The sequence below is a fragment of the Anguilla anguilla genome, chromosome 9 (assembly GCF_013347855.1).
Source record: "Anguilla anguilla isolate fAngAng1 chromosome 9, fAngAng1.pri, whole genome shotgun sequence".
Classification (NCBI taxonomy): Eukaryota; Metazoa; Chordata; class Actinopteri; order Anguilliformes; family Anguillidae; genus Anguilla; species Anguilla anguilla.
In genome coordinates, this window is record NC_049209.1 from 16,178,435 (window position 1) to 16,205,792 (window position 27,358).

General features: G+C 46.5%; 1 protein-coding gene across 1 annotated transcript in view; it reads right to left on the reverse strand.

Moving 5' to 3' along the window:
• The window catches only part of LOC118236047 (glypican-4-like), a 40,938-nt gene extending 14,634 nt beyond the window's left edge, over positions 1–26,304 (reverse strand). The window contains exons 1-2 of the mRNA XM_035434060.1: positions 25,440–26,304; positions 3,945–4,103 (exon numbers count right to left, since the gene is read on the reverse strand). Coding sequence (XP_035289951.1) covers positions 3,945–4,103; positions 25,440–25,596 — 316 coding nt within the window. The 5' untranslated portion in view covers positions 25,597–26,304. The remainder of the gene's footprint in view (positions 1–3,944; positions 4,104–25,439) is intronic.
• Positions 26,305–27,358: the final 1,054 nt, after the last annotated feature.

The window sequence follows — 27,358 nt, forward strand, 5'->3', positions numbered from 1 at the left end:
GAGCAGGTTATTGGTGGCGGCGTTTGAGAATGTCCACACGTGGGCCCGGCTGCAGAGCCCCAGCGCTGCACGGGCGTCTGCGCCACACCTGGACAGGAAGACGGAATCCGCCGGGGACACGGCACCACGTCCAGCGCCGAGTCCCACCTCCCATACGGCGTGGAGGGGGGCGGCGGGGGCTCCCGAGAGACGCGACTGTCCAATCAAAACCGAGGAGTTGAAAAAGGGGAAAGTGACAGCTACAGAAAAGGGAAAGCGCATTGGGGGACTGTGAGCGGTAACGTCGCAGCGGCTAATAAACTGAACGGTGGGGACTGCTGCGCTCGAGCCATGCACGGGAAACATCGGGCTTGCGCCAGGCCCTCGCTCGGTTGTTAAAGCGCCCCCGCCCCCGCCCCCCCTCCCCGCGCGGTTTCCAGGAGTCAGCCGGTTCGCGGGCGGGCGAGCTCCTCCCGTACGGTTTCCCATAAAAGTGACTGCTGCCGGGTAGCGTGCGCAGAGAATGTGTGTGAAAGGTTAGCCGGGGAGCGGGAGAATGCCGCGTTTCTGCAGGGGGATGAGAAAGCTCCGGGCAGCTGGCCGGGCTGTCACGCTCTGGCCCGGGAGCCGCCAGCGCCGCCGAGTCACAGGGGAGGCGCGGCGGCGGCGGCGGGAATCCCACCCCACGCGCCCCTTCCACCCCCCCCGCTCCCCCACCCTCTCCTCCACCCACCCTCTTCTCCGCTCGTCCCTCCGAAGGAGCGTCAGATCTCCCCGCCTCTCCGTCCCGTGTCCCCCTCTCACCCGGGCCCGTCCGATCGGATCGGAGTCAGGCGGGCTGGGCTCTCTTCCCTCCGCTCTCGGCCACGCCGGCGAGAGGGTGACACCCGAGACGGGCCGTGGGAAAAGCAGAGCGGAGCCGCGCGCCCCCAAAACTCCCCGCTAACCCCCGTCCCGTCCCAGACCGCGATCGGCTCCCCATCTGCATCTGTTCACGCCCGCTTCATCTTTCTCCTCCAGACCCCGCCGCTGCAGTCGCTGGCACAGAAAAGACTGGAAAAATGCATTTAATGAAAAAACTTCTTTTTTTTTTTTAACTGAAAAGGCATTTATTTTTTCCAGTGGCAGAACGCAGACATACGATCGCTCGGTCAACGCTGAGGAGATAAGGATACCGGCGTTCACCCCCATGCCGCTGACTCACGCTCTAATTACTCTCCTTTAATCAACTTTGCGGTGCCACCGGTGGTTTGCCCGATCCGAAGCGCGGTTTGATAATCTAATTAAACGCAGCCCACGCTGAATTTAGAGCCCCGGGGATCGTTTCATTTTTAATGGATGGGGAAATCACCCGGGACCATACAGTTCATGCTAAAAAGAGACGCGGACAAAGAACTTCACATCTTGAAACGTAATAAAGAAATAAATATTTTTGAATACATATATAGTCTTGGGAAAAAAAACACTAACGTGCCAGGTACGGACAGCCGGACATAATTAATACATGTAAGAATAAATGGCACTGTAATGCTGTTACTAAGTGTATGAAGCCTTATATCAACGTCTCCTAAAAAAGGGTGTTGTCTGGCCCCTTTTCCAACACCTCCAGGGGTCTATATAACGCATGGCTGCTGTGTACAATATCAGTACTTGAGAACTGCAATGATGACAGCATTACCACTGATGCATAAACCAGCCCAGATCAGTCTCTTATCCACAGGTGTAAAACGTAATTTATGAAATGCATAAAATGTATCTTCCAAAGTAATCTTAAAAGGGGAAAATCTTTTGCCCCGACCCCCAGGTTGGGAACCGCCGTGTTATAATGTCAATCACACAAACGGCTCATTCAAACTAAGTTTCTCCGTCTGGTTATAAGGAAGTGATGGTGAAGCTCCTCCACCCATCGACCGTCAGGGAAATGAGGGGAAACTGGGACACAGGAGAGCGGCCGCACACAGACAGGAAGGAAATAACGTCCAGAAATGGTGAAAAGGGTGAAAACCCATCAGTGATGAAATGAGTGAAATCTGGAGGAGTGCCTGGGAGTGAAAACCCTGCCTGTGTACGCACACATTTCACTGTGCTAGGCACATATGCATGTACACACACACATAAACTGTAAAGGGTCTTAATCTCACCCTCTCTCTCACACACACACACACAGACACACACACACACACATACGCACGCACACACGCACGCACGCACACCCATACACGCTAAACTGAGAAGTTTAATAAATCCTGACATGATGAGGCCATTCTAGTAAATCAGACTTGGGCCCTGCGGTGTGAATTTAATCGATTTATCCATAATGGCGTGCGATCAATAAGTGAAATAAATAACTTGTTGGCATAAACGTCCTGCACTCCGATCACTTATCCAAACATTCAACAATGCTTAACCGTGTCATTTGTTTCTATGATAGCAATGAAACTTCTCCAGCAAGAACTAAGCTGTTTGGTTTCTCCTCTAGTCAGTAACGAACTACAGCCACGTGTTCAAATAAGAGTTTTACATGGCGTTAGTTTTGCTGCATTTAATAATTGTTTAACTGAAAAGGATATATTTTAAAGATTTGTTCCAGTTTCACATGTGTTTAGTCATCATGACTAATCGCTCTCCTCTGGCACGAACGAACGCTACAGGACGTGGCGTATTAGAATACTGAACTGTTGAATACATACAGTATCCAATTAAAATAACAATAGAAATATCAATAATGAATGATAATTTTGTCCACATTTATAGATTCCTCCAAATTTCTTATGGTCCCAGCCCTACACAGCTGTAATCTCACAAACGAGTCTGCCGTGTGTGTGTGTGTGTCTGTGTGAGTGTGTGTGTGCGTGTGTCTGTGTGAATGTGTGTGTGTGGGTGTGCACACAGGAGCAATCATGATGACAGAATAAGGCCCCCAATTTGGCATGGTAACAGCCTTAAACTGTAACGGGACACCGACTCTAGGCCCATGGACTGTCACCCCTTGGCCTCTCAGGAGTGCCTCACTGAAATGTACAGCTGTCAGCGAGAACACCGCCATCCTAAAATCAGTCACTTCAAGTCATTAGGAACTGCACTTCTTTGCTCAATTTTCCCGAGATTTTAAAGTTTAATTTTCTTTAAAAGTAAACATAGGCAGTGAGTGAAACAATGGCAATGGCCACCTGAACATCCAGAATGGTCCTAGTGGCTCTGTAATAGTGTGGGATACATTTTCCCAGCATACTTTGGGTGCATACATACCATTAGGTTGATGTCAACGATTGCTTAATGGTACAGAGTGGTCATCTTCACCACATGTTAATGCATTTCTCTCCTGCACAGTCATGTCTTTCAAGATGTCCCTGTCTACAGAGCACAAGAAACTGTCCACTGAACAGCGCTTTGTGAACATGCTTTTATTTGAAGAATGGCAATCATATTATCCATATGTTATGGTGTTCCAAGTCACCAGATCTGAACCCAAGCCAGCATTTAAGAGGTTTTGGAATGATGCCGCAGCATTTTCCATTTCCAAACCGGCTAAGCGCGAGTTGATCGATTTTTTAACGACCACACGGGGTGGCCCAAAACCACCACTGAAGTGAGTTCACACGGGCGTTTCCATTCTCGGTGCAGTAAGCGGACGTGCACAATTAAAAGAAACCGAAATCAAAGAAAATGAAAAATGGCTGAAGTGAAAGGCTGGACAGGTTTCATTACTCTACAGGCACACTTTCAAGACTGACGGTAGATTTATGCCCCTAGTACAAAGCCAAAAGCTTGGACTGCAAATAGGCTTGAGCCTCTTGTGTGTGCGTCTGAGTGTGTGTGTGTGTGTGTGTGTGTGTGCTCGTGCAAGCTGGCGTGGGGGTGTGCGTGTGTGTGTTCGCGTGTGCGTAAACTCGCATGTATGTGTGTGTGTGTGTGTGTGTGTGTGTGTGTGTGCTTGTGTCTGAGCGTGCGCGCGCCTCACTCACGGTCAAAGTGCTGGTGCCTCTGGGTGAAGGTGCTCCTCAGGCTGTCGCTCAGCTGGCTGACTGGGGCCTTCAGGTCGGAGCAGCTCTGCTGGCTCAGCTTCTCCTCCATCTCCACCGTGCAGCAGCTGAAGCCCTGAGGACACACCTTCAGGTGCGCACCTGAACGGTGAGAGAGGGGTCAGAGGTCAAATCTCAACACACGGCCACATGGGGCAGAGAGGCGGGTATATGCACACACAAACTGACGGCGTGACCACACTCAGGTTCGCAGTGAGCCGGGCCCCGTTTCAGGAAGCAGGACTACAGAGCTAGCGGGCACCGCGTAAAACCTGGAGCCCTCCCAAACCTGGAACACGGACTGAAGTAAAGAGAGCTGTTTCTGGGTTTTACTCGCAGTTACCCAACTAACTCAGTGGTCCTGCTTCGTGACATATCCCCCAGTACTCCTGCTCAGTCCGAGTCGTGAACCGGCCCAATTAGCATTGCACAAACAAATCCTTCGAACATGAGGGGGTTGAATGCACCTGGGCAAGGCTGACTAACCAGGACAGTCACAGGAGTAGGTGGATAATGAAATTATATTCCTACTCCCATTCGTTCAACAGGAAAAACTCCTCCTCTCCTTGCATCACTCTGAATGGTATACTTGTGAATGCAGTCAGATATGCACTTCAGCCTCCAGAGAGATTCTCAGCCGTTCTGTAAAGGCAGCCCCCATAAGGAAGGCCAGACTGGCAGAACAATGCTTCCCCCCAAACGAGCCTGCTCGCGATGTCAAATTAACACGGGCAGAATAAACTGCGGGGGCGGGATGCGGAGCAGCAGCCGAAGTTCTGTTTATCTTCCTTTCGAACGCGGCCGTTTGGAATCCTGGCAGAACAAGAGTTCTTTCAGCCCGCACCGATTCCAGACCGTCTGCTCGGGCCCGGGTGCCAGCGGCCCCGGGGCCGGCCCGGGACGCTCCGGGAGGAGGCATCTGCTCCCCGAGAGGTCAACGGGCCTCCGATTCCCACAATGCCGCTCTTCGGGGGCATTCGCCGGTTGCCAAGGTACGAAAGCGACGAAAGCTGCGGACAAAAGCGTGGCATGCAGCGCATACCTCCGCCGCGGCGGACTCAATAAGGCACATAGCCGCGCGGCGGACTCAATAAGGCACATAGCCGCGCGCCGGGAGGCCCAATTAAAGCCGCTGCCAATTACAGGACCACTCTCTCTCCGGCGCCACACGAGACTCCCTGTCCCTAGGCCTCACGCACTCCGCACTGCAATGCCCTCGCAAATCTACAGATCACTGGTGACGGGATCACCAGAAGAGGGAGGGATTCAGCTGGTAGAACATTCCCCACCTCGCCGCTCAATTTTCACTTCTCTGGTTGACTGAGGGCCAGTGATCTCTCTCAGCGAGACCAAGCTGTGCAGTGCTCCAGAGCAGTACCGGCGTCGCTAGCTCGGCTAGCGAACCGCAAACTGAAAATACGTGTAGACTAGCCGCAAACATTTTGGACAACGCAAACGGAACTTCTGTGATGAATTATAATGCGACATCATCAATATATTTAACCCCTCACAGAACAAATACCTGATTATAAAATAATCTTCCCTAGTCACATTACAGGCATTTATCATAATAAAGCAATCGGCTTCAGATTTTTTCCACCAAGGGCTACAGTCCCTAATAACGATGCTTTTATGGTTTGTTTATTTTTGCAATGCCCCCTTTCCTTCCATCAGCAGAAGAGAGGTGCAGAATTAAATAACCTCCAGTAGCATGGCAGCTCCCCCTCTCTTTCCATCCTGCTGAGCCTGAAAGGAATGCTTTGTGTGGTACTTTACCTTATGGAACATTAGCTCAGGAGCCCCCAGTCTCTCTCTCACTCTCACTCGCTTTCACTCTCACTCTCTCACACACACACTCACTCTCAACTGTGAGAAGCAGGGAAAATGCAGCATGCCTCCCCCCCCACCTGCCCACCTGCCCCACCTGACTGTTTCTCTGCATTTTTATTTATTTTACAATCTTTAGATCACTAGACAAAACCCACAGGCATACTTCTTGTTGTATACTGACTCACACACCCCTGAATAACTGTGGGATGATGACATGAATCCAAATATGGTCATGAAGTTGGACTCCTCCAATTAGAACACTGAACTGTCAACCCACTGATGCATTTCAGCCGTGTCTACCCGATTTCCTCTCTGTAGTATGGCAGAAAATACGACGACAAATAGACGGAAAAGCAAAATAAGACAATATTTAAACAAATTCCTCCGCCCACTACACTTACACCAAACGGACATGAAATAAACATTTTTTGACAGCTTGGCAGCAAATGTGATCCATTTTCCAAAACATTTTACCAGGGAATTAACTGTCAGTTTAAAGGAAGACAGAAAGCAAGGCAAGCTTTTGGTTTCACATGGTGCAAAAGACTAAAGCACCAAAGAGTGTCACCAAAAAAGATTGGTATTGTGCTAAACCCAAAAAAACACTTCTTACTTTAAAAAGGGAATTTGTTTCCACTATCTGCATAGTACATCCATAAGGAAGGTGTATAAGTTTCTCTCCGTTTTGAAAGCTTACAAAACCCTTTTGCATTGCAACCTCTCCCAACACTAGATAAATAAAATAGTAACTAAAATGAAGATATTTTCTGTCCCAAAACAGTCCAGTTTTGACATTCTTTAATGACAGCAATTTATTGTGCTTTCTTGTGATGTGCTGTCCTGCTACTGAAAAATTAAAGCTGCAGTAGATTACTTAGAAATCATAGAAATAGTTGCTGTGAGAGAAATCCAGCACCACACACTGTGTTTATACCCTCAAATTCTGTGTTCTAAAACCAGGGATTCAGCCCAAATTTATGTTTACAAAACAAGGTGGTTTAGAATCAAGGAGATGAGACAATTCACGTTGTGAACCAGTCAACAATTAGATTGACCTTGTGCGTTCACGTAACAGTACAAACAGCTAGATGTGTAAAGAAAGTTTCACCAATGGTGGACAAATCAGCTGATCCAGTGCCAAGTAATGGCAAAAAGAAAAAAAACAGAAGTGGATGGAGCTTGCTCCAAAAAGTAGGAGAAACAGTGGAGCACAATTCGGCAGGTGGCAAGAGTTTTGGGAGTGGGTGGAGTTGAAATTGTATGCACAGCTCTGACTGTTCCTGCTGGACAGACTGGTCTAAATTTCAATGCTTATTTACCTGGACTTTCTGCTTACCGGCCAATCAAGTAAGATACCTTCAATGATACTTTCAATGAATTTAACCACCAAAATAACTAGGTAGCTAATATTGATAACGTTACTTAATTCCATGGCTAGTTCTTGGAAGAATTAAATTTAACGTTATCGGCATGGTAGGTGAAGTTAGGTAGTTTATCTAGGCTAGCTATCTATCGGATAAATCACGTTAGTAAGAACCGTTTAGAACCCTGCTTGGCAGCTGTAGCCAATATCGGTCAGACTCCCGAAGGTCCTGTATCAAGGCTAAGGCTGCCTTAACACATGCTCTGTCACATAACTGTTTGACATAGCATCCCATCATACAATAAGAATAGCATGACATGACGTTACGTTGACAAAAACAGTAAGTAGTCACTGTAGCTAGTGACCTACAAAAATGCACGTCTGTGCAGAGTGTCAGAAAGCCTTGGGTGTATCGTAATGCCGATGTTCTTCTGGGCGTTTTACAATAGGACACTTCTGACAGCAGCACTGCAGCAACTAAAAAGATTCCGTTGTTTTACTTGGTGTCTTGGAGCTGCCATTTTTAGTCTAGCTAATGTTACGCCAGCCTGTAATCGTGGAATCCTCTTTGCCAAGAAGTCTGAGCCAGAAATGTTGATGCACGTTCACAACAAGGTGTGAGGAGAAGCGGGGGGTGGGGGTGTGTTTCTTTCTCTGCGAGCAGGAACAACGGGTGCTAGACTTCTCAAGATGTTTTCACGACCATTGCGATTGTTGAGAAAGTCGCCTACAGCTTTAGTTTCCAAATGGAAAGGTATCATATCATACAGCGTTCCAATGAGATATTTTACACTGAAATCCCAGAGCTACAGCTGAAGTGTTCAGCCCACATGAAATTGAAAGCATCAAGAAAGGAGTTCCTTTCTCCTCTTCGGACAGCTGACCTCAACCAAGGGGTTCGGAAACAGGCCCGTGTCAAGAGTGAAAGGGCAAGGGTCAACAAATTACCCCCACGTTCAACCTTATCTCCTACGATTACCCCTCCCTAAAACCCCCCATTCCAGCAGAACTACAAGGTGACCTGGAGTACAGGGGTGGAAGGAAAGGCCCAGCAGTAAGCACTGTTAACTGGCTAATTTATCTCGTACTCAAAACACAGACTGATGAGGAACCGTAACGACGATGTGATAAAGGACTGTGCTTTAGCTTATAAAGCTTGTGCACACGCACTCGCCCACACTCTCCCTCTCAACCTCTCTACACCGGCGCAGTGGGTAGCCAGCTTCTTCCATAGACTTCGTAAAATTAAGTCACTTCCTTGAAGCTCAACGCACTCTTGGTGAGGGCAGTGGGAGGCTGAAAATGCCTAGTTGACAGAACCCAGATTAGTCACCACAACACCCACCCACCTCCACCCTGCATCCGTGAGCCCAGACACCCCCCCCCCCACTCCTCTACCTCCCGGCAGGCCCAACCAGCCGGGTCAAGGGTTAACAGCCACTCCTCTGAGAAAGGCTGTGTCCTTTGACCTCCCTGTCTCTGAGCAGTGAGCACCCCCCAACTCCCACACACACGTGAGCGCACGCGCACACACACACAGACACGCGCACATACGCAGGCACAGGCACACACACACGCACACACGTGCGCATACACACACACAGACGTGCACATACACACAGGCACACACACGCACACGCACACACGTGACACATGCACACGCCTCCAGCTGAAGCACCTACTTGAGTCGCAGGAAGGCATCATTACAGATATGCCTCTATATACCTATGACCTCTCTCTACACTGTCTTACCAGTGTCAGAGCAAATGAGCGATGCAGCTTGGCTCGGTGGGAGTGTGACACAAAGCAGACGGACTGCTCTTTGACAGGACCTTTCATTTTTCCTGCTGAAAGGAAGCAGAGCAGTCAGGATTCTCCATCCTGTCGCAATCTCTCCCACACCCACGCCGCCGTCTGCCAGCCGTCCCCCACCATCGGGGTGCAAAGCGTTTACTCGCACAGATCAGCTCATCCAAACAGTTTACGTCTTCTAGCCTTTTTTTTCCTCCAGCCGTTCCGTCTTCCTCTCGACAGACAGCCGAGGAACGCGCTCACACACGCGCCCAGGTGCGCGCGAAACAGGGTTTACTCTCAGGGAGCCAGAAAGCTGACCCCACGTCTCGTTCTCACGCACTCGTGAGGACCCCAGCAAGAAAGTCACGCGGGATTAGGTGCCCTTGCATTCACAAACCAGTTAACTTACAGGTGTGTATTCTCTGTGCGCGTATGCTGAAGCCCCCTGCACTTCATATGCGTAAATATTCTCTCTCTCTCTCTCTCTCCCTCTCAATGCACAAAAGCTGTCCACGCTCAAATCCACAGCCACAGTCCCACAACAAAACAGCACCCACAATAACACCCGTACAGCTGCATGGGGCCACACCACAAGCACACCAATAGAGGCAATCTCTCCTCTCTTCAACCACTGGTTCAGGTTCATTACTGAGGTAGAGGAAAGGGGGGTTGTGAAACTTTATGCCTCTCCCCTTCTTCCTCTGCTTCTCTCATTAAGCAAGAGGTAGTTAAGTGTGTGTGTGTGTGTGTGTGTGTTTGTGTGTGCTTTAACACTGACATCTATGTCAGTCCCGACATCGATATTTAAAGCTTAAAGATGGTGGCCGGCTAACTTTCTGAAACCACCTGTGCAATTCTTAAATAATTTAAATCCAAAATTATACCTTGGGACCAGTTTAACAATAAAGCAAGTCTAAGACCTGACTAATAACAAAAAGCATTGGTTATTTCTTGGTTAATGACTGTATATATTTAACTTCAAACCAGACTCTTGATTTTTATCTGCCCCCCATTTTGTGTCTCATGTTGTGGCATGTGTACATGTGCATCTGTCCCAAACCTACCCTCCCCTCCTCCCTCACCCTTTCTTTCTTTCTCTTGGGTTTTTCATAGCCCAAGGCCATCCGGGGGTAACAGCACTCCAGGATACAGTCGTAAAAGCCGCTCTTTGAATTTTCACTTGCGCCGGGTGGCAACTCCACCCTCGTCTCCCGTTTCCCATGAGCCCCTAGTCACACAGGCTCCCAGGCTGCTCTCAGACAAGAAAAAAAAAAAAAAAAAAAAGAGAGCTGATTGGACCGCAAAGACAGGACCGTCTGCATGTTTCAAGCACCGTGCCGTCTATTCAAACGCTGCCATTACTCTGGACCGCAACCTCCACCTTCGGTTTCCAGCCAATGCAGCGCACACTGAGCTGTGCCATTCTTGGGACTATATTTAAAAAAAACGTCTTAAGCAGCCCAAAGTTCACTGCTAGCTTTACTCATCAGGAAACAGCTGCCTCTCTTTAAATAGCCCTCTGCGCAATGTGTAGGTACACACAAACTTGGACGGTGCCGTCATCCCCACAACGCGCTACCTGACGCTTATGGTCACAGCAGACCGCCATTAGAGGCTACTCCTATGGAGGTGATCAGGAGAAGCTCTGCTACATCCCCACTGTGAGTTACCTGCGCTCCCATGAAATGTCTATGAAATCTTTATGTAGTGGTTTACAGCAGATTTCTTTTTTTTTTAAACAGGTAAAAATACATTCTGAAGTGACAGTTAAAACCACTTGCACAAAATATTCCTATCCAGACGACACAATATACATGTCTGCTATTTAACCTTTTCCCCCAAATAGGAAAAAAAAAGAGGCCCTTTCCCTCGCATTGCCCATCACAGGCTACCAATGTAATGTAAACAGCTGGTAAAATTAAGAAAAACAAACTGCATAAAATTCAAGTTGAATAAACACACAGTGCATACTTTCACAATGGTGAAACAGATTTGCCCTTTATAAAATTGGCTAGTTTTTGGGAGAACTTAATATGCACCCCACTGACATTTATTTTTGATTTAGCACACATTTATCAGTCTGGGATAAAGGTCTTATTTCACAACGTCTAAAGTAAGTTTGCTGTCAATGCCATATGTCATTCATAATTTTATTGTGACACTTGTAACAGAAGCGGGATGAAATAAGCAAAATAATGTCTTACCATTCTGATCAAAACAAATTTTTTCCACACAGGCTAATATTTTTTAAAAACCCAGGAATTTCTGTTTCAATTTACTCCGATTAAGCAAGATAGCTAGAGCATGATGTCTTGTTTTCAATTTTTCATTCAAGTAAGGCACTTTCGCTTTTAATCTCGTTATGTAAATATCATGATCAATAAAGAAAACGAATGACAGTCACCGAAAGACAATTGGTTTAAAGAAACCAGATTAACAATTTTGTTGTGGTTCAAGTCTGGGTCATCACTCGTTGTGATCTACTAAAAAAAAAAAATAATTGGAACGACCTTGGAATATCTGCGTTTATAGAATCCAGAGTATTTTTTCCTGCGTCTTGGCTCTTGCCTACGCGTAAGAAAACGCAGAATCCCGAGTTAAGGTGACCACTGCTTCACTAAATATGTTGCTGCTGAACTACTAGATGAATGTGTACCCAAACCAACAAGAATGCAACAGACCAAACACCACAGAGGACCCTGGACCAGGATTAAAACCAAATTACAGACAGGTTCATACAGAGTTTGTCATGTTTACATCCTTTTTAAAGGTTAAAGATTCTATGGTGTCCTGCTGAGACCCACTGGATGCACTAGCCTTTTTATATATTGTTTGTTTTTAAGCAGATATAAATATACTGCACATTAACTTGAGATTCTTATGCTCATGAGATTCTGGTCTCATGACTAGAACTTGGATGAGCCTGCCTGGTAATGAATTTTAATGGCATAATGATGATTAGTATTGTTATTATTTATAATTATGTGTGTTATCAGTCATATTCATTCATAAACAATGTTGTGGTCGTAATAACAACTTTATTTATTTTTCCACTAATGGGCATGAGCATATACAGCAATGTTCCAAGCAGCTGTGGTCCTGAAGAGACACCAGGGAACATTCCCTGATTGAATTTGAATCGGCATGACAATGAGAAAATGAGAGAGGAACACACCCGAGACTTCATGACGTATCCGCTTACAGTAAGAGCAGCGTAACGGCCCAACCCCTACCGTTCCCAATATAGCTTCCTCTGGTGTCACTTGCTGCACACTGCTGACACCAATCAGCCCAATCCACGTTATCCTATGGACAAGTACACTCTAGTCTGTTCACCGTGGGCCTTCTGTGTCTGAAACCCGCCATTTTGGTCCACTGGTCTTGGTTCCAATGGATACATGATGGAGTCCCAATGCCGCTCATTCCAAAAGGGGGGACAAGATTATGATTTGACACAGCCCATGATTATTTCAATTCCATAATTGTTGTATTAATAAAGATTCCAGACACTACAAAGAACATAAATACTAATAACACCACCATCTTCACTATCATCTCTTGGTCCACACATCCACTCCTCACCCCCATAGGTCTTGGTCTGTGGTCCAGTGTCGGGGTTTGCCAATTCAGGATGTGCGGTAACAAGCAGGATATGCCATACTGGAAAGCCAAGCTGAACCCTCAATGCTACGAGAAACCACTTCCAAGTGCTCACACCTGGGTTATCCTGGGACACCCTCAAACCAGGGGAAACCCCCCACCTCTGCATGCACCCTCTCTCCCTTCTTCTTCTCCTTCTCCCCCCACCCAGCAGTCGTTCTCTAGATAGATTCTGTATGTCTCGTCACATCTCCACCTGTCCGCGCTTCTGCGTCTCATTGCAGGCCCGTCTCCTACCTCATGCAACCAAATGTTTAGTTGACTTTGATTGGTCTGGTCATCTGACTCATGTGACACATGTCCGAGCTCCCAAGTAGAACTACATTAACCAGAAGGCTGCTCCCCAGGTAGATTTTCAGTTTTGGGTATTTCACAGGCGCACAGTACAGATAAAGCAGGAACATGCTGAGGCAGAAATATAACAACATTCAACAAGCTTATCAGAGCGACTATGCTAGTTGCAAAGTATGTTAGGAAGGTTGGGGAATTCCAAATGTAGCCTATAATTTGGAATTTATATTCCGAATATTCTTTTTATGCGCATGTAAAACGTATCATTCCACTCAGAGTTGTTCTTAACATGAGCGAACGTGTTCTCAATAAACGGCAGTTTGGACGAATATTTCTAGAGACAGAGCCCATTACACCCACAGGCTTTGTGCCAGCAGGTTTCCTTTACTCTTTACAATGCTTCATTATTAACCAGTATTCTATTAAAAAACAGACACCCGAAAAGCCATTTCATTCTACCACACATTCCTGAACAAAAGAATGGAACTTGGACACATGAACAAAATGAAATTAGCCCATGAAATCCCTCCATCAAATGCCACAACTTCCAGAAACCACAAATTATCAGAAAATAGTTTTTAGCAAAGAATGGTGGGAGAGATTAATTTTTCATGGATTACTGAAAACCTGTCGCTTTAGCAAATCAGCCACACACAACTGCACAATCAAGACAAGTACTCCGAATGGTTTATAAACTCACAGAATGTGCTTACATGACTAATTGTGACAAAAATGTTTATATCAAAGAGACTGTTAAAAGAATACTGCACTCTACAGGGTCTGAATTTAGGATTTTAGGATTTGGACAACACAGAATTCTGAATTAAGTGTTAACATGAAGGTACCTTACTCAGAATCCTGGAACATTTCTACTAATAACTCAAACGTGCAGTATGCATGTTTGTTGTAAGAAAACTTTTGCTCATATTTGGTCAAATTTCCTTCATATCCCGACAGATATCAATAAATGTAAAGGTCTGAGGGGAAAAGAAACTGTCCCTCTGACTGCCCCAGACTCTGAAATCATCCACTCCAAATTTCACTGCTGCTGAATTTTAACCAATCAGGACAGCTGCTGCCCTGCCTCCTGTTGCACATTCACAAAGCTGCCAGATCAAACAGGGTAGGGCTACAGAAGTAAGAGCAGAGCAGACATAACATTAGCTACACCTCCAAAAAACACAAAACTCTGGTACTACCAGGTCATCTTACGTTTAAAAGCTTCAAAACTATATTTTTACTCTGAATTTGGCATTAAGACATACAGACTATGAGAACCAAGATACTGTCCTGCTAAAATTAGATGGAACCTTAAAAACAACCAAAAATTCATATTTTTGACATAAACATTGATTTATATGGGCAACTGGCCATAGCGAAATCCGACTGAACAGGTCACATATGTGTAACCTTAGCCCCGCCCACTCTGTGTGATCTGGCAGCGCTGTGGACGCGCAACAGGAGGCAGGGCAGACAGCTGCCCTGATTGGTTGTTAAGATTCAGGTTCGTTTAAATTTTGAGTGGCTGATTTCAGAACCTGGGTCAGTCAGGGAGACCGGATCTTTTTTCTTGGACTTTATTTATATCTTTCAGGATGCAAAGGAAATTGAATCAAATAAAAACAAAAGTGTTCTTGCAACAAACTTGGTCCATCAGGCACCCTTGGACGACATGTCAAAGCCGGATATGAAAAGACTTCCTTCGTCTTTATGCTATGCGAGCTTGGCTCTAGTCTGTGATGTGAAAAGAAGCAGCTGGAGACACCACATATTTCACAGGACAACTACAGAGGTCTGCACTCTCCCAAACTTCCATTGGAGTTCATACATGAACACAGGCCGGGTGCAGATAATTGGACATTCCAAAATACAGTGGGAATGACACATTCAGTCCCACATTGGGGACCAAATTTATTCAAAAAAGACAGAAAAAAACTGATTCAAATAAAGGCCAGATTCCAGAATCCAGACATTAAAGAAAGTGCTCGCAGTGAAGCCACAGAGTTTATATATACAGGATGTATATTAAAACTGCAAAAAAACATGCTCCATGAGTTCATGATTTTAGAGTTCAGGGGTTTTTACGCAGTTGGCCAAAGGGCCTAGGGAAAGGATTTGAAGAAATAATGTTTCCTTAAATAAATGAGGGATTAAAATCGCTCAAACACAGCTGTCAAAGCACCTAACTGCCTGGGTTTGCTCCGGAGATGGCAGTCCACTGACTTAAAAACGAATGCACATGCACAGACACAAGTCAAAAGCATTAAAACTCTTCATCTGAAACAAATAGACACAGATTTGCTTGACTTGAAGTCCAAGTTTTACAGGCTTGCAGCCCGTTTGCAGACACAGCGGTGTTCCTCCGGGAATCTAAATCTCAAGCCTAGCTTCAGAGAGCACTAATGTCTGAATGATCAGCATGGAATAAACTGAATAAACATGCAAACATCTGTCAGCCATTAATTCCTCTGATGACACATTTTTCTAGCAGTACATGGACATATCCCTAAATGGGCACACCATCAATTCACTCAAAAATCAGTTTCCTGCAGGACTGTTACACACTTTCTCTCTCTTTCTTTCACACACACACACAAACACACACTCACAACCACACATTCGCATACACACTCACGCACAACAAATATTCTCTCCCCCCCCCATCCCCCCCCAACTGCCATGAGAGAGTTCACCTCTGATGGTTAAACCAGTCAGGGCTTCTGGCCAATTAAAACACACCATTTGCAAACATTCCAAAATGCTGTCATCCGTGAACAGTTTACCCAGAATCCCCATAGGAGATTCCACAGGATCATTCTGGCCTCTCGCTCCCTCACCCCACCTCGCTGTCCGTCTGTCTCCCCACAAAAAAAGCTTCCTGCCAACAGCACTTCCCAGGTCAGCTCCTTGAGGGACATTCAACGATTCTCCAATGCATTCAAACTTTTTAACTGCTACAGGCTGGAGCACTAAACTGCATTTGTATCTTATAGATTTTGCTTGCAATGATGGTTGACTTTCGACCAGTATTAGGCAAGACATCCATTAATATCTGTTTAATCGACATCCCTCTACAAATTGTCATGTTGGCACAGGCATAATTCAAATGCAAGGAGATCTAGGCCCTATACAAAAAAAACATGCAAGGAAATGAGATACAAATGTGAACATAAGATTGTATGAACATAAGGTGCATTTTATTTGATCTCAGGAAATAATGCCCGGTGAGTTTAGCTTATGGTGTAAGCAATTCAACACATCTAGGTAAATACTAGGTTTCCCTGCAGAATCAATCCCCCCCCCCCCCCCCCCCCCCCCCCCACACACTTGTAAGCACACATGCAAACAACCTTTTCTTTCTTAACCAATAACAGGAGCCCCACCTGTTGCATTGTACAGAACCCAGAAGAGACAGGTAGAGAGAAAGCCTATTATTACAATATAAGGAAGCAAAGCTGTGACGAATCGGAATACATTGTGAATTTATCCAAGCTTAAAGAACAGAGCAAGAGAAGGAGGAGTTGGTTCATGCTACAATTGTTAAGACACAGAGAAAACAAGATGCAAGCATGTTCTAGATCTATAAACAATAGACTCCGTGAAAGTTTGTGAGTGTGTGTATGAGTGTCAAATTTCCCCAACATTCACACACATACCCTGATTTCATTTTCTTTTCATTATTCAGACTGAATAACGCTCAACGCTTTTGCATTAAGCCAGTTATGACGTATAGACTAATAATGCACTTTAAAAAAAAAATGTAACTTTTTTTTTTTTTTTAATGTAAGGACGAATAAACCACCAAATGTAAGAGCATTCATTGATTTTGCAAGCGTTTATATACCCTTAGTGATATGTGCATGTACATTTCGTCCCTGGACTGTGACTTGGAATTTGTGCAAAACAATATATTTTTTTTACATTTGCAATGAGACAGCATGCTTGGCCAAGAAAAAGCATTTGTTTTTACACAGTTCATCAGTGGTTAATTAATTTCAGGATTATTTTATTGTGTGCAGCTGGGCTGTCACACACAGTTAACTTTAATTTGGTGGTTCCCACCCAGAGCCTCACTGAACTTATAAACAAAAAACAAAAAGGAAGTGAGGAGGAAACATTACATTTTCATTATAATTAAAATAAAAATAATGTCTGTGTACAGTGTGTGTGAACTGTAAACCCTCGGAGAATTAGCTGGGATTAGGAACCCGGATATACACGCACTGGAACTGATATCTCAAGTCAGTGTTTCACTGGGGAAGGATGGTGGTGCAGCAGCAAATGCTTAACAGGATAATGCAATGGATGAGGTCAGACAATGTACTCAAACACGCAATGGGTTTTGGCAGGATAGAATTTCATAGCCCTGCAACAGGGGAGCAATGATTCTGACACACCTGCTTGCTGAACAAAACCGACTCCAGTGAAGTCGGTTCAAATGCACTGTATACGGTTTCAAAAAACCACCAAAATTATGAGGTAGGCCCACGCGGAAATGCTAAGCAGTTAACTTTTACACATTGTTTAAAAATTTCTCAGCACAAAGGCACAGATCGTGACACACTCTTTGAATGTGAGGAATCAGACTAAAATCCCTGAAGGCACAGAACGGAAAGCATTTGATTTAAAGGTTTTAAATCCAAAACATGCAACAGCTGTGCATTTAAAACATCAGTCCAGAATCAGGCAGATCTATAAGGGAAAGGACAGAAATATCTAGAATTATGCGACTAAGCCAGCAATGCTTAAGATGGAGCTGGGAGTAATTACCACATGCATGCCCCCAAAACCAGCACTGAGGATCAAGCAGGAAATTAAACGCAACTCCCTGTCCTCAGCCCCTACTCCTGCACCCCACCAGAGTCTTCTTCATCGTCATAAACATCTCCACCGCGGTCAACAGCATAAACCGTGACAACCCTGCTATTTCTTGAACTTTGATCCCAGACTCTCACCAGACTCCCAACTGCCTGGCAGGCCCTGGCAGTAAACATCACAAACGTACACGTGCAGAGCCACCAGCACGCACACAACCGCACGACACTGGAGAGATAACTTATCCCAGACCTCACTTCCTTGAGCACTGGCACAGAAGGCCGCCTGGCAGAGTTTGGGGGGGGGGCGGGGGGGGGGGGGGGGGGGTTTGGAAGAGGGACGCACGTCCATAACAGCAGCAAACCCTTCCAGCGTCGGCTCTGCAGCTCTACCGTTTGAGTTCTTCAGCGCGCTGGCCGGGCTTCAGATGGAAGTGGTTGCTAACGCTGGCAGGCTGCTTTGGCTCCAAAGTCCTCTGGAACGTGGAACGCTTCCCGTGCTAAGAAATAATGAAGAGAAGGGACGGGAGAGAGCTGGGATACTGAGTGGGAAGTTTGGAAGGGATGGGGATGGGGATTGGGGGGGGGGGGTGTCACCACGTATCCAACAAAGCTATAACAGCAATGTGAAAGCAGGAGGCGAAACGAGAGAGGGGAAGAGAATCAGAGCCAAAAGGTCTTCCTCCTCCGAATATCCTCATCAGGAAAAATCCCTCCTGCAGGAAGGACACGCGGAATCGAAGCGTGACTGGAGATGGAGCGGGGCGGAAATAGGACGGGACGGGGCTGTTGTCATAGCAGCAGCCGGTAAAGAAGGGCCGGGCAACTTCAGCGGCAGCGTCGCTGGCGTTCAGAGAGCGAAAGTGGATCAGCGAATCAGGGCCCACATTCATAAGCGTCTGAGCGCACTGCAGCTGATCTAGGATAAGGATTCCCCTGCCCTAACCTTATCCATTATGAGCCAACACGCCAAAAAAGATCCTAGATTGGCTCCTAGATCCAAGATACTTTATGAATACAAGCTTAGTCTTCTCTTCCAGGAGCCCAGCTCTTCAGCACAACCCAATAAGCCTAAGAGGGAAAAAAGTGCACATTCGTGATTGACACTGTGAAAGGATTTACAATAACACGTCGGGCTGAACGCAGGCCTGTTTGTCTGCTTTAGCATGTGAGCGCCAGTCATCGCGCAAGGCTACGTAGCCCTGAGCCGCGTTAGCAGTGCGCGCTCCAAATCCCTGCCTCCGGCTCCCTCTCCCCAGCAGACCGATGCGTCGCCTGTTAAAAGACTAAAGGCCTCTCTCTCTCTCTATCTCTCTCTCTCTCTCTCTCTCCCTCCCTCCCTCCCTCCCTCTCCCCAACTCTTTCTCTCTCTCTCTCTCTCTTTCCGTCTCCCCCTCTCCCTGACTCTGTCTCTCTTCCCAACTCTCCTTCTCTCTCCCTCTCCCCGACTCTCTCTCTCCCTTTCGCTCTCTCTCTCCCCGACTCTCCCTCTCTCTCTCTCCCCTCGACTCTCCCTTTCTCTTTCTTTCCCCGACTCTCCCTCTCTCTCTCTTTCTCTCCCCGACTCTGCCATTCTCTCAGTACCTGCCCCAGTGCTGCAGTTTCCCCGCTCCCTGTGTGCGGGTCCTGGTGGTCCCCTCTGGAATGCGACGGGGGGGCGGCGGGGGTGGTGTGGGGGGGGGGGGGGGTTAGGCGCCCTATTGTTCCCACACAGTGCGCCCACCCCCCACGGGTCACTCGCTCACGGGGGGACGGAGGGGGATAGAGCGGGCGGCGGGAGCAGTGAGCGAGGATCGGGGGCTGCAGAGGGGAAGATGGTTTTATTTAGCCTTCGGGCTGAACGGGCTCTTAAAAATAAAGCAAAAAAAGACACACTGGCAGATCGGCCGTGGGAGAAATTCGGCGCTTCCTGGCGTGGGACAGGAGGGCTCTGTGTCCCATCAGAACGTGCGGTCGCAGCGGGGCCTGGAGGTGTGGAAAGCAGAACACCGATAAGCCCCCGAAAAACAGCAGCCTCACGAAACATGGCGCTCTCCCTGCCGGTAACGGGGCACAGCTGCAGCAAACACAGCCCAGTCGAGAGCTTCCCTGAGAATCACAGAGCACAGCAAAGACAACAGCTTCCCTGTGAATCACAGAGCACAGCAAAGACAACAGCTTCCCTGTGAATCGCAGAGCATAGTCAAAATACAACAAATTCCCTGAGAATCACAGAGCACAGCAAAGACAACAGCTTCCCTGAGAATCACAGAGCACAGCAAAGACAACAGCTTCCCTGAGAATCACAGAGCACAGCAAAGACAACAGCTTCCCCATGAATCACAGAGCACAGCAAATACAACAGCTTCCCTGTTAGTCACAGAGCACAGCAAAGGCAACAGCTTCCCTGAGAATCACAGAGCACAGCAAAGACAACAGCTTCCCTGAGAATCACAGAGCACAGCAAAGACAACAGCTTCTCTGAGAATCAGAGCACAGCAAAGACAACAGCTTCCCCGTGAATCACAGAGCATAGTCAAAATAGCCCTCGCTTCTCCGCGAATCACAGCGCAGAGCCACGACAACAACCTCCCTGTGAGTCACAGAGCACGGCTACAGCACTTTCAGTTTCCCAGTCACGGAGGACGCTAATCACAGCCGCACCAAACAGAGCTCGCCCATGAGTCACTGAGCAAAGGGCCAGCCATGAGCACTGCTGTCCCTGCCCATGAGTCACTGAGCAAAGGGCCAGCCCTGAGCACTGCTGTCCCTGCCCATGAGTCACTGAGCAAAGGGCCAGCCCTGAGCACTGCTGTCCCCGCCCATAAGCCACTGAGCAAAGGGCCAGCCATGAGCACTGCTGTCCCTGCCCATGAGTCACTGAGCAAAGGGCCAGCCATGAGCACTGCTGTCCCTGCCCATGAGCCACTGAGCAAAGGGCCAGCCATGAGCACCAGTGTCCCTGCCCATGAGTCACTGAGCAAAGGGCCAGCCCTGAGCACTGCTGTCCCTGCCCATGAGTCACTGAGCAAAGGGCCAGCCATGAGCACTGCTGTCCCTGCCCATGAGTCACTGAGCAAAGGGCCAGCCATGAGCACCAGTGTCCCTGCCCATGAGTCACTGAGCAAAGGGCCAGCCATGAGCACTGCTGTCCCTGCCCATGAGTCACTGAGCAAAGGGCCAGCCCTGAGCACTGCTGTCCCTGCCCATGAGTCACTGAGCAAAGGGCCAGCCCTGAGCACTGCTGTCCCTGCCCATGAGTCACAGGGCAAAACTGCACCGCTCCACCTCTGAGGGCAGAGGACGACTCAAGCCACCGTCTCAGAAGCCCAGCAAGAGAAGACAGTCAACACCCAGTCGGCCGCACTGCACCCCACGCGAATGACCCCACACCAACACCGCATCACAAACCTACAGAAATACTCAACCGCGTGAGCAGGAGCTGGTGTTCACGAGTACTGATCATTACTATAGTATACCCTTGCTCTCCGGAAGCAGTAATCAGGCATTGAGTAACCACTCAAAGTTCACGGCTGCCATTACGCCATGGGCCAACAATGTCTTTCCCCTTAAAACAAGCTGCCAGAGAGAAACGCATTCTCAGCGAGTTTGTTTCAAAGGAAAACAGTTCATATTCACGTGGATTAACATTTTTAAGAGCATAATAAATAAATCTCAGAAATCCCCGCTGGAACAAATTCAATTCTCCTGCGCTGCGGGTTAAGGCTATTTTTCTTCTGGCACGAATTCAAGCCCAAATAAATGGAAAATGTGTGCGTAACAGAAATGCTCACACATTAGGAAAATTAATTTGGGAAAACTGAGGTCAAATCCATTCGCTTGAATCCGGGCCATAACATAATAGCCAGCGTTCGGGGCTATTTAGAGATCGCCGAGATCGGAACCCGAGAACGCCAAATTTAGAGGTAAGGGCCAAGGCTTGTGACGAAAGAGGTGTTTCAGAGGTGAGGGTTAACAGCAAAGTGCAGGCCTTGTTTTTGATTCTGATTAAAACTCCCAGACAGATTCAGGCAAAGGGCAAAGGAGGAGAAAGGCTAAAAAAAACAAAACATCACAATCCGGCACCCGGCAAATCACATGACGCTATGCAAACTCTCTCTTCAAGGCAAGTTAATCAGTTTTATGTGTAATTGCACATTTTAAAGGGAAGAACCAGGAAAAGCAGATCAGGTCTGTTACCATTTATTAAGGCCTAGACATGCCAGTCCCAGTTTCTCCCCTCTTATCTAATCGCTTGAATGTCATTGCAACAACAGAAACTCTTATTTACTAAGGTCTCCAAAAATGGTGCCCGCAAGCCTGACACAGACGTTTCTGAGAGACATTGACACGCTCATGTTAAATATCAGCGCTAATAATAAGCAAATGTGCAGGGGGGAAAAAAAACATGCATTTCCCAACTTTGATCTCTGCAGTACCTGGGGCACAAACCAAAAGTCATTTCACGAGAAGTGGACCTGGCGTCATAAACGCAGCCGGGGCAGGGAGGCTTCTGACAGGACGTCTCCCCCGTCTGCACTACGTTACCCACGTCTCTGCTCGGGCTTCTGGGATATTAGTCCTCCAGCAATCCGCAGCAAGCCGCTCCACAGGCACTTCAAAAGTCTCAGCGCTCCTAAACAGGCGAATCATCAGCCAGGCTCCACGGAGACGTGGGCGGGATGTGTCTTTTCTCGCACGGCGTGCAATGCGGGGCTTGTGAAACTCGTGTCCACAGGGTGAATTCTGCGTACAACAGGGCAGCAACAGTTCCAACACAAGTGGCTTCTACTAGGATTTCTGTGAGGGGGACCTTGTGTTTCTGCATTCTTCAGCAGCCCCCCCCCAAATATATAAAATGTCCATATAGATTACATTCTTTTCAGAGTGCATTTTCACTGTATATACCCTTTCACCCACTTTCATGTTTATACCCATATTCATTTGACTTGATTGAAAACAAAAGATAAAATAAAATACACATAAATAAATGTGTAAGGAGTATCGCATGGGGTACCCTGAGATTGTCCTAACAGACCCGCTACAGAACACTGGGGCTGCAATGTTCACACGAGAAGTGCCACAGAAAGAATTTGCACCGAAGGCGATTCAGCAAACACGCATGTTAACATTTCGCTGGGAAGGAAAAAAGAAGTCACCAGAGCAAACCCCCAACAAAACCCTTCTTGACTGACTGAACTCTGAACGAAAGTTTCACTTTTACTGCACTGACGTCAGCTCGTCTGATAGCGGCAGAACAGCAGAGGGCCTCGCTAGCCGCGTGTGCCGCCCGCATACAGCATGCAGCGTTTAAAGTTTTCATTCAGCTTCTTGTTCTGCTGCTGCAGTGCCCTGTTAAACCTGACATTTCCTAAAACTGGGACACGGCCTGTTGTGTGATACCAGCAGAGAAGCACAGTTGAGCACAAGGTCATTAAGATATCGAGAGTCGGCTCACCTGCCACCAGATAACATAAAGGTGATTGTGGCGTGAGATAGTCTGAGGTTGTGTCTGCAATGTTTAGTACGTTTCGAGACGACCTGGCTTGCACCAAAAATGTTAAGAGAAGAAGGAGAAAATCTAACTAAATATACGCAATTGGTATGTTGTTACAACACATGCGTTTCCCTAAAGTATCTAAGCAACAAGGGTTGATAGAATTCAGATTGTATCTTCATAACACCTCTGGTGCTAAATCTTTTGGCTACCGGGTGCTGCTGAGCGCCAACTATGAGAGCCACCGTGAGGGAGCTACTGCAGCTTCTGAGCAGTATGGTTCTCTCCCTAGCAACAGGATGCATTGTCTTCCCATCGCTGAGGGGTTTTTTTTGTTTTTTTTTTTGACTGTAGCCGCCGCTGCTCTCTGTAAATCAATTATCTCAGTCTCCCACACTAACAATGAAGAGGTTAGCCGCGTACAGGACCTTGTGCGTAAGAACACCTTTTGTGCCGGGCAAGGCACGTGTGACACAGAGAAAGGGCTGCTACATCGCCTTCATTAGAAAACAACCCCCCCATTAAATTTATGGACCGCTAAGATAAAAAAAAAAAAGACAACTACAAAGGTGCTGAGCGGCAATCAGCATCATTTTTCAAAGAAAGACGTAGGCTCAGGCCTACAGGCAGATGAAGGCTGTAGTGGGTAAGGCTGGCCTGGACTACACGGCCTCACAAATCAACTGCGTTAATGAGCACACCTCCGAACCTCAGGCAGGAAACACAGCGCACGTCTCACGCAGACACCTAGCAGACCCTTACAGATCAACTCGTGTTATTTCAACGACAAACAGCAAGGCAGAAACCGCAGAGGAGTCGGACCACGATTTCGTTTGTGAACACCACTAAATTGTCAACTTCAACCATCAACTCCCCCATAGTATCAATACACACCGGGACAGATTTACAATACTGAGTAAAGTTCATGAGTAATAATTGACCTACAACAAATTTATGGCTCATATCTATTGATCAAAAACTCCAGCGATCATGATAACCAAGCATACTGCTTGAAAATAGAGTTCAAGCTTGAAATAAAAATGTAGATTTTTTTCTTTAAGTTAATATCTAGTAATTGCACAAGGAGGCAAAGTGCCTGAATCAGAGCAGGTGAGCAAAGGGTGCCATTCCACTCAATACAAGCATTTTTCAAAATCTCTCTCCTGTTTCTCCTCCCTCAACAAAATCACAGGTTGAATTGTCAGCACACGTTAAAGAGGACTCCAATAGCTTGAATTCATCATAAAAACAATAGAGCATACTACGAACAGTCCCTCTCACGTCTTGAATAAAAAACGACAAAACCTGAGGCACTGTACTAGCCCCCATAGGCACCCCTCCCACGCGATTTACATGACCATAATGGCCCACAAAGAGAGGTTAAGAAATTCACCCAGACCTTTCAACTACACTAATTGCACAATAAAGACCCCTTAACACGCATAAATACTCACATCTCCAAAGCGTGGCCAAATATTTCTGACTTAAAATTTTAGAGGCAATAAGCACTTAAACAGAACCCAAGGGGTACACGATGCGATGGATAACCAATGTGCAGTAGTTGCCAATGTAAGTAACAAAACGATTTCATCTGGCTAAAAACCTTGATGTATTAGGCGGTCTCAAACACAACATGCATCTAGAGTTCACAGCAGCTCCCAGTATAATCTATGGGATTAAACTGCTACGTAAACCCAACTCTTTTCATGGAGCCCAGTTTCATTTTGCAAGGTTGGGGAAAAAACACATGACCAAGTTTAAAAAAACAAACAAAGTCAATTTAATATACATTTCATTAGCCTACTGATCAGGAGCGGACAATTAACTAACGTAAAGGGTTTTCATATAAACCGTTTTTATTTTTTGTGTGTCTTTAAAGCAAGTTTTAGTCTCAAGGAATAGTTGGAGAAAACACATTCCAAGTTCTCGACAAGAGACGAAAACACAACGTGTGACAAATCACTCGCCAAAACACGAGGTTTTCAGTCGTTGCCAGCATCTCTCACACAACAAACCTTTACCTGAGCGTATACAAAAAAAAGAATATTTAACACGCTAAACAGCTATGTTATGCTAGTTCTATGAAGTTAGGTCGAGCCCGTGAACTTTAGATGTCCCGGTGAAATGTAGGACGCGTTGTATGCGAAGGTATATAAATTCATGGATGCCGGGCGAAATCAGTAAGGCGATCGTCGAAAATTGCTACTCACCATTCACTCCTTGATTGGGAACATCATTGTGGTTGAAACCTTTGGAGCTGTACGCTATTCTTACTTCACTGCAACTCTTCGATTTCTGCTCCGCTCTCGCCGAGACGAAAAACACGGCCAACGTGCAAATTATTGAAGGCACTTTTAATATCTTCATTGTTATATTTTAAACAGCAACACACAGAGTCTGAAAAAAACTTTCCTGCTTAAGTGTCCGAGGTACCTCGTTAGATTTTGCACATGCACAGATGTAAGCTTCTTCGCAAGCTAGCTAGCTAGCTCGAGAGCCGGGCAGTCAGAAATCAAGTTAGTTGACTAGTTTGCCAACTGGATTTTTAGAAAGTGCACGGTACTTCGGCCAGCGCTACAAGGGCCTCGTTGAAGACAGTGCAAATGATTGTCAAATTAGTGTCCCGATAACACAAAAGAAAACATGGACTACTGGAATAAGACAACCTCTGAAGTGTTCAAAAAACTTTTCTTCTCCTTTAATTTTTTGGCGTTTTTAGTTCCACAAGTCCCCCGAGACGTTCAAGGCAAAAGAAAAAACGACCATTAGATTGCAGCGTACCGAAAAGACACGAGTAATCTATTTTAAAAAGTCGACTGTGTCAAAATAAAATCGTTCATGAAATTATTTTCTTGTGTCAACGTTCATTGAAAAAGTAGTCTCCAAAGCGAATTCGGTTTTAACTGTGACAGCTGTGTCGGAAAATATAAATGAGATAATTAGTGAAAAGTTTCTGTCGCCTGTTGCAGTTTAGACGGTGTTACTGGGACTGTGGACGCCTTCTGCTGTAGTCTGGAGGCTGTATGCGCGGCGAGGTCTCGGCGGACAGCCAGCGTTGCGCGAACACGCACTGGGGTTCTGGACAAAGAGTAGGTCGCGCGCAATACCTGACGTGGAGTTTTCATACGTCTGGAACGGGGGAGGGGGGGTTAAAGTGCGCCTGCCTAGCGTATCTTTCCAGTGTGCGCTCGAAGACCCAGAAGCTGTTTGAATTGGTATGTGGTGTTTTGTGCCATATTCTCACATGACTGATGTATTCATGGTGTTTTATTGTATTTAATCTAATTTTTTCGAAGATGTTTACACACTTAGGAATTTGTACGGTAAAGCAAATGCTTGGGTACTAAATGCTGTTGGTGCTACAAGCACTGCATGTCATGATTAGTGTTATGTGGGCAAGTAACAGTTGGTGACCTCAGTCAGAATGGGTCTTTTTATTTCCGTCTGTCAGTAACACATTCAATATTAAAATACTCAATCTCATCACAGAAGGAGTTGAGACAAATGGACGAAAAAGAAATGCTTACATGGCACACCAAAAATACACACTAGTCGAAAGGATCCATGGAACCAATCAGTGTCACACACGCTGAACAAGTGATACTCTCTTCTGATGCTGAAGAGGCAAACTTTGAAGCATCAAACAAAACCAAACACAGATGGTACCTTGGCTCTCAAACAGTCCAGTGTGCAAGTACGGTTGTGTTGTTTCTGCGCACCACAGTTCTGACGTTGAACAGAGCAATAAGGAAGACCCAGCGAAAACTGATAACTCAGTGGACAGGGTTTAATGTCTCCCTCAGGGGGTGACAACTTGGCATCACAACACAAGCACTGGCTCCTGACAGGTTTATGACGACGGCCACACAGCCAAACGGATTATAATTGAAGAGCCAATCTGGCAGGAGGTGCAGAAAGAATGGCATCCCCACTGTAGTAAGGGTGTGTTTAAACTGGTATGTGTGGGATTGTGAGATCTGGCCATCACGGTAGGAGAGTAAACGTGTGGGGGGTGAAAACATAAAGAGGTCATGAAATGAGTGGTATTTGTAGATACATTTTTGGAAACATTTTGTTGTTTTCTTATTGCAGTCTTCTGAGGATTAAATGTCGACATTTTATTGTGAAT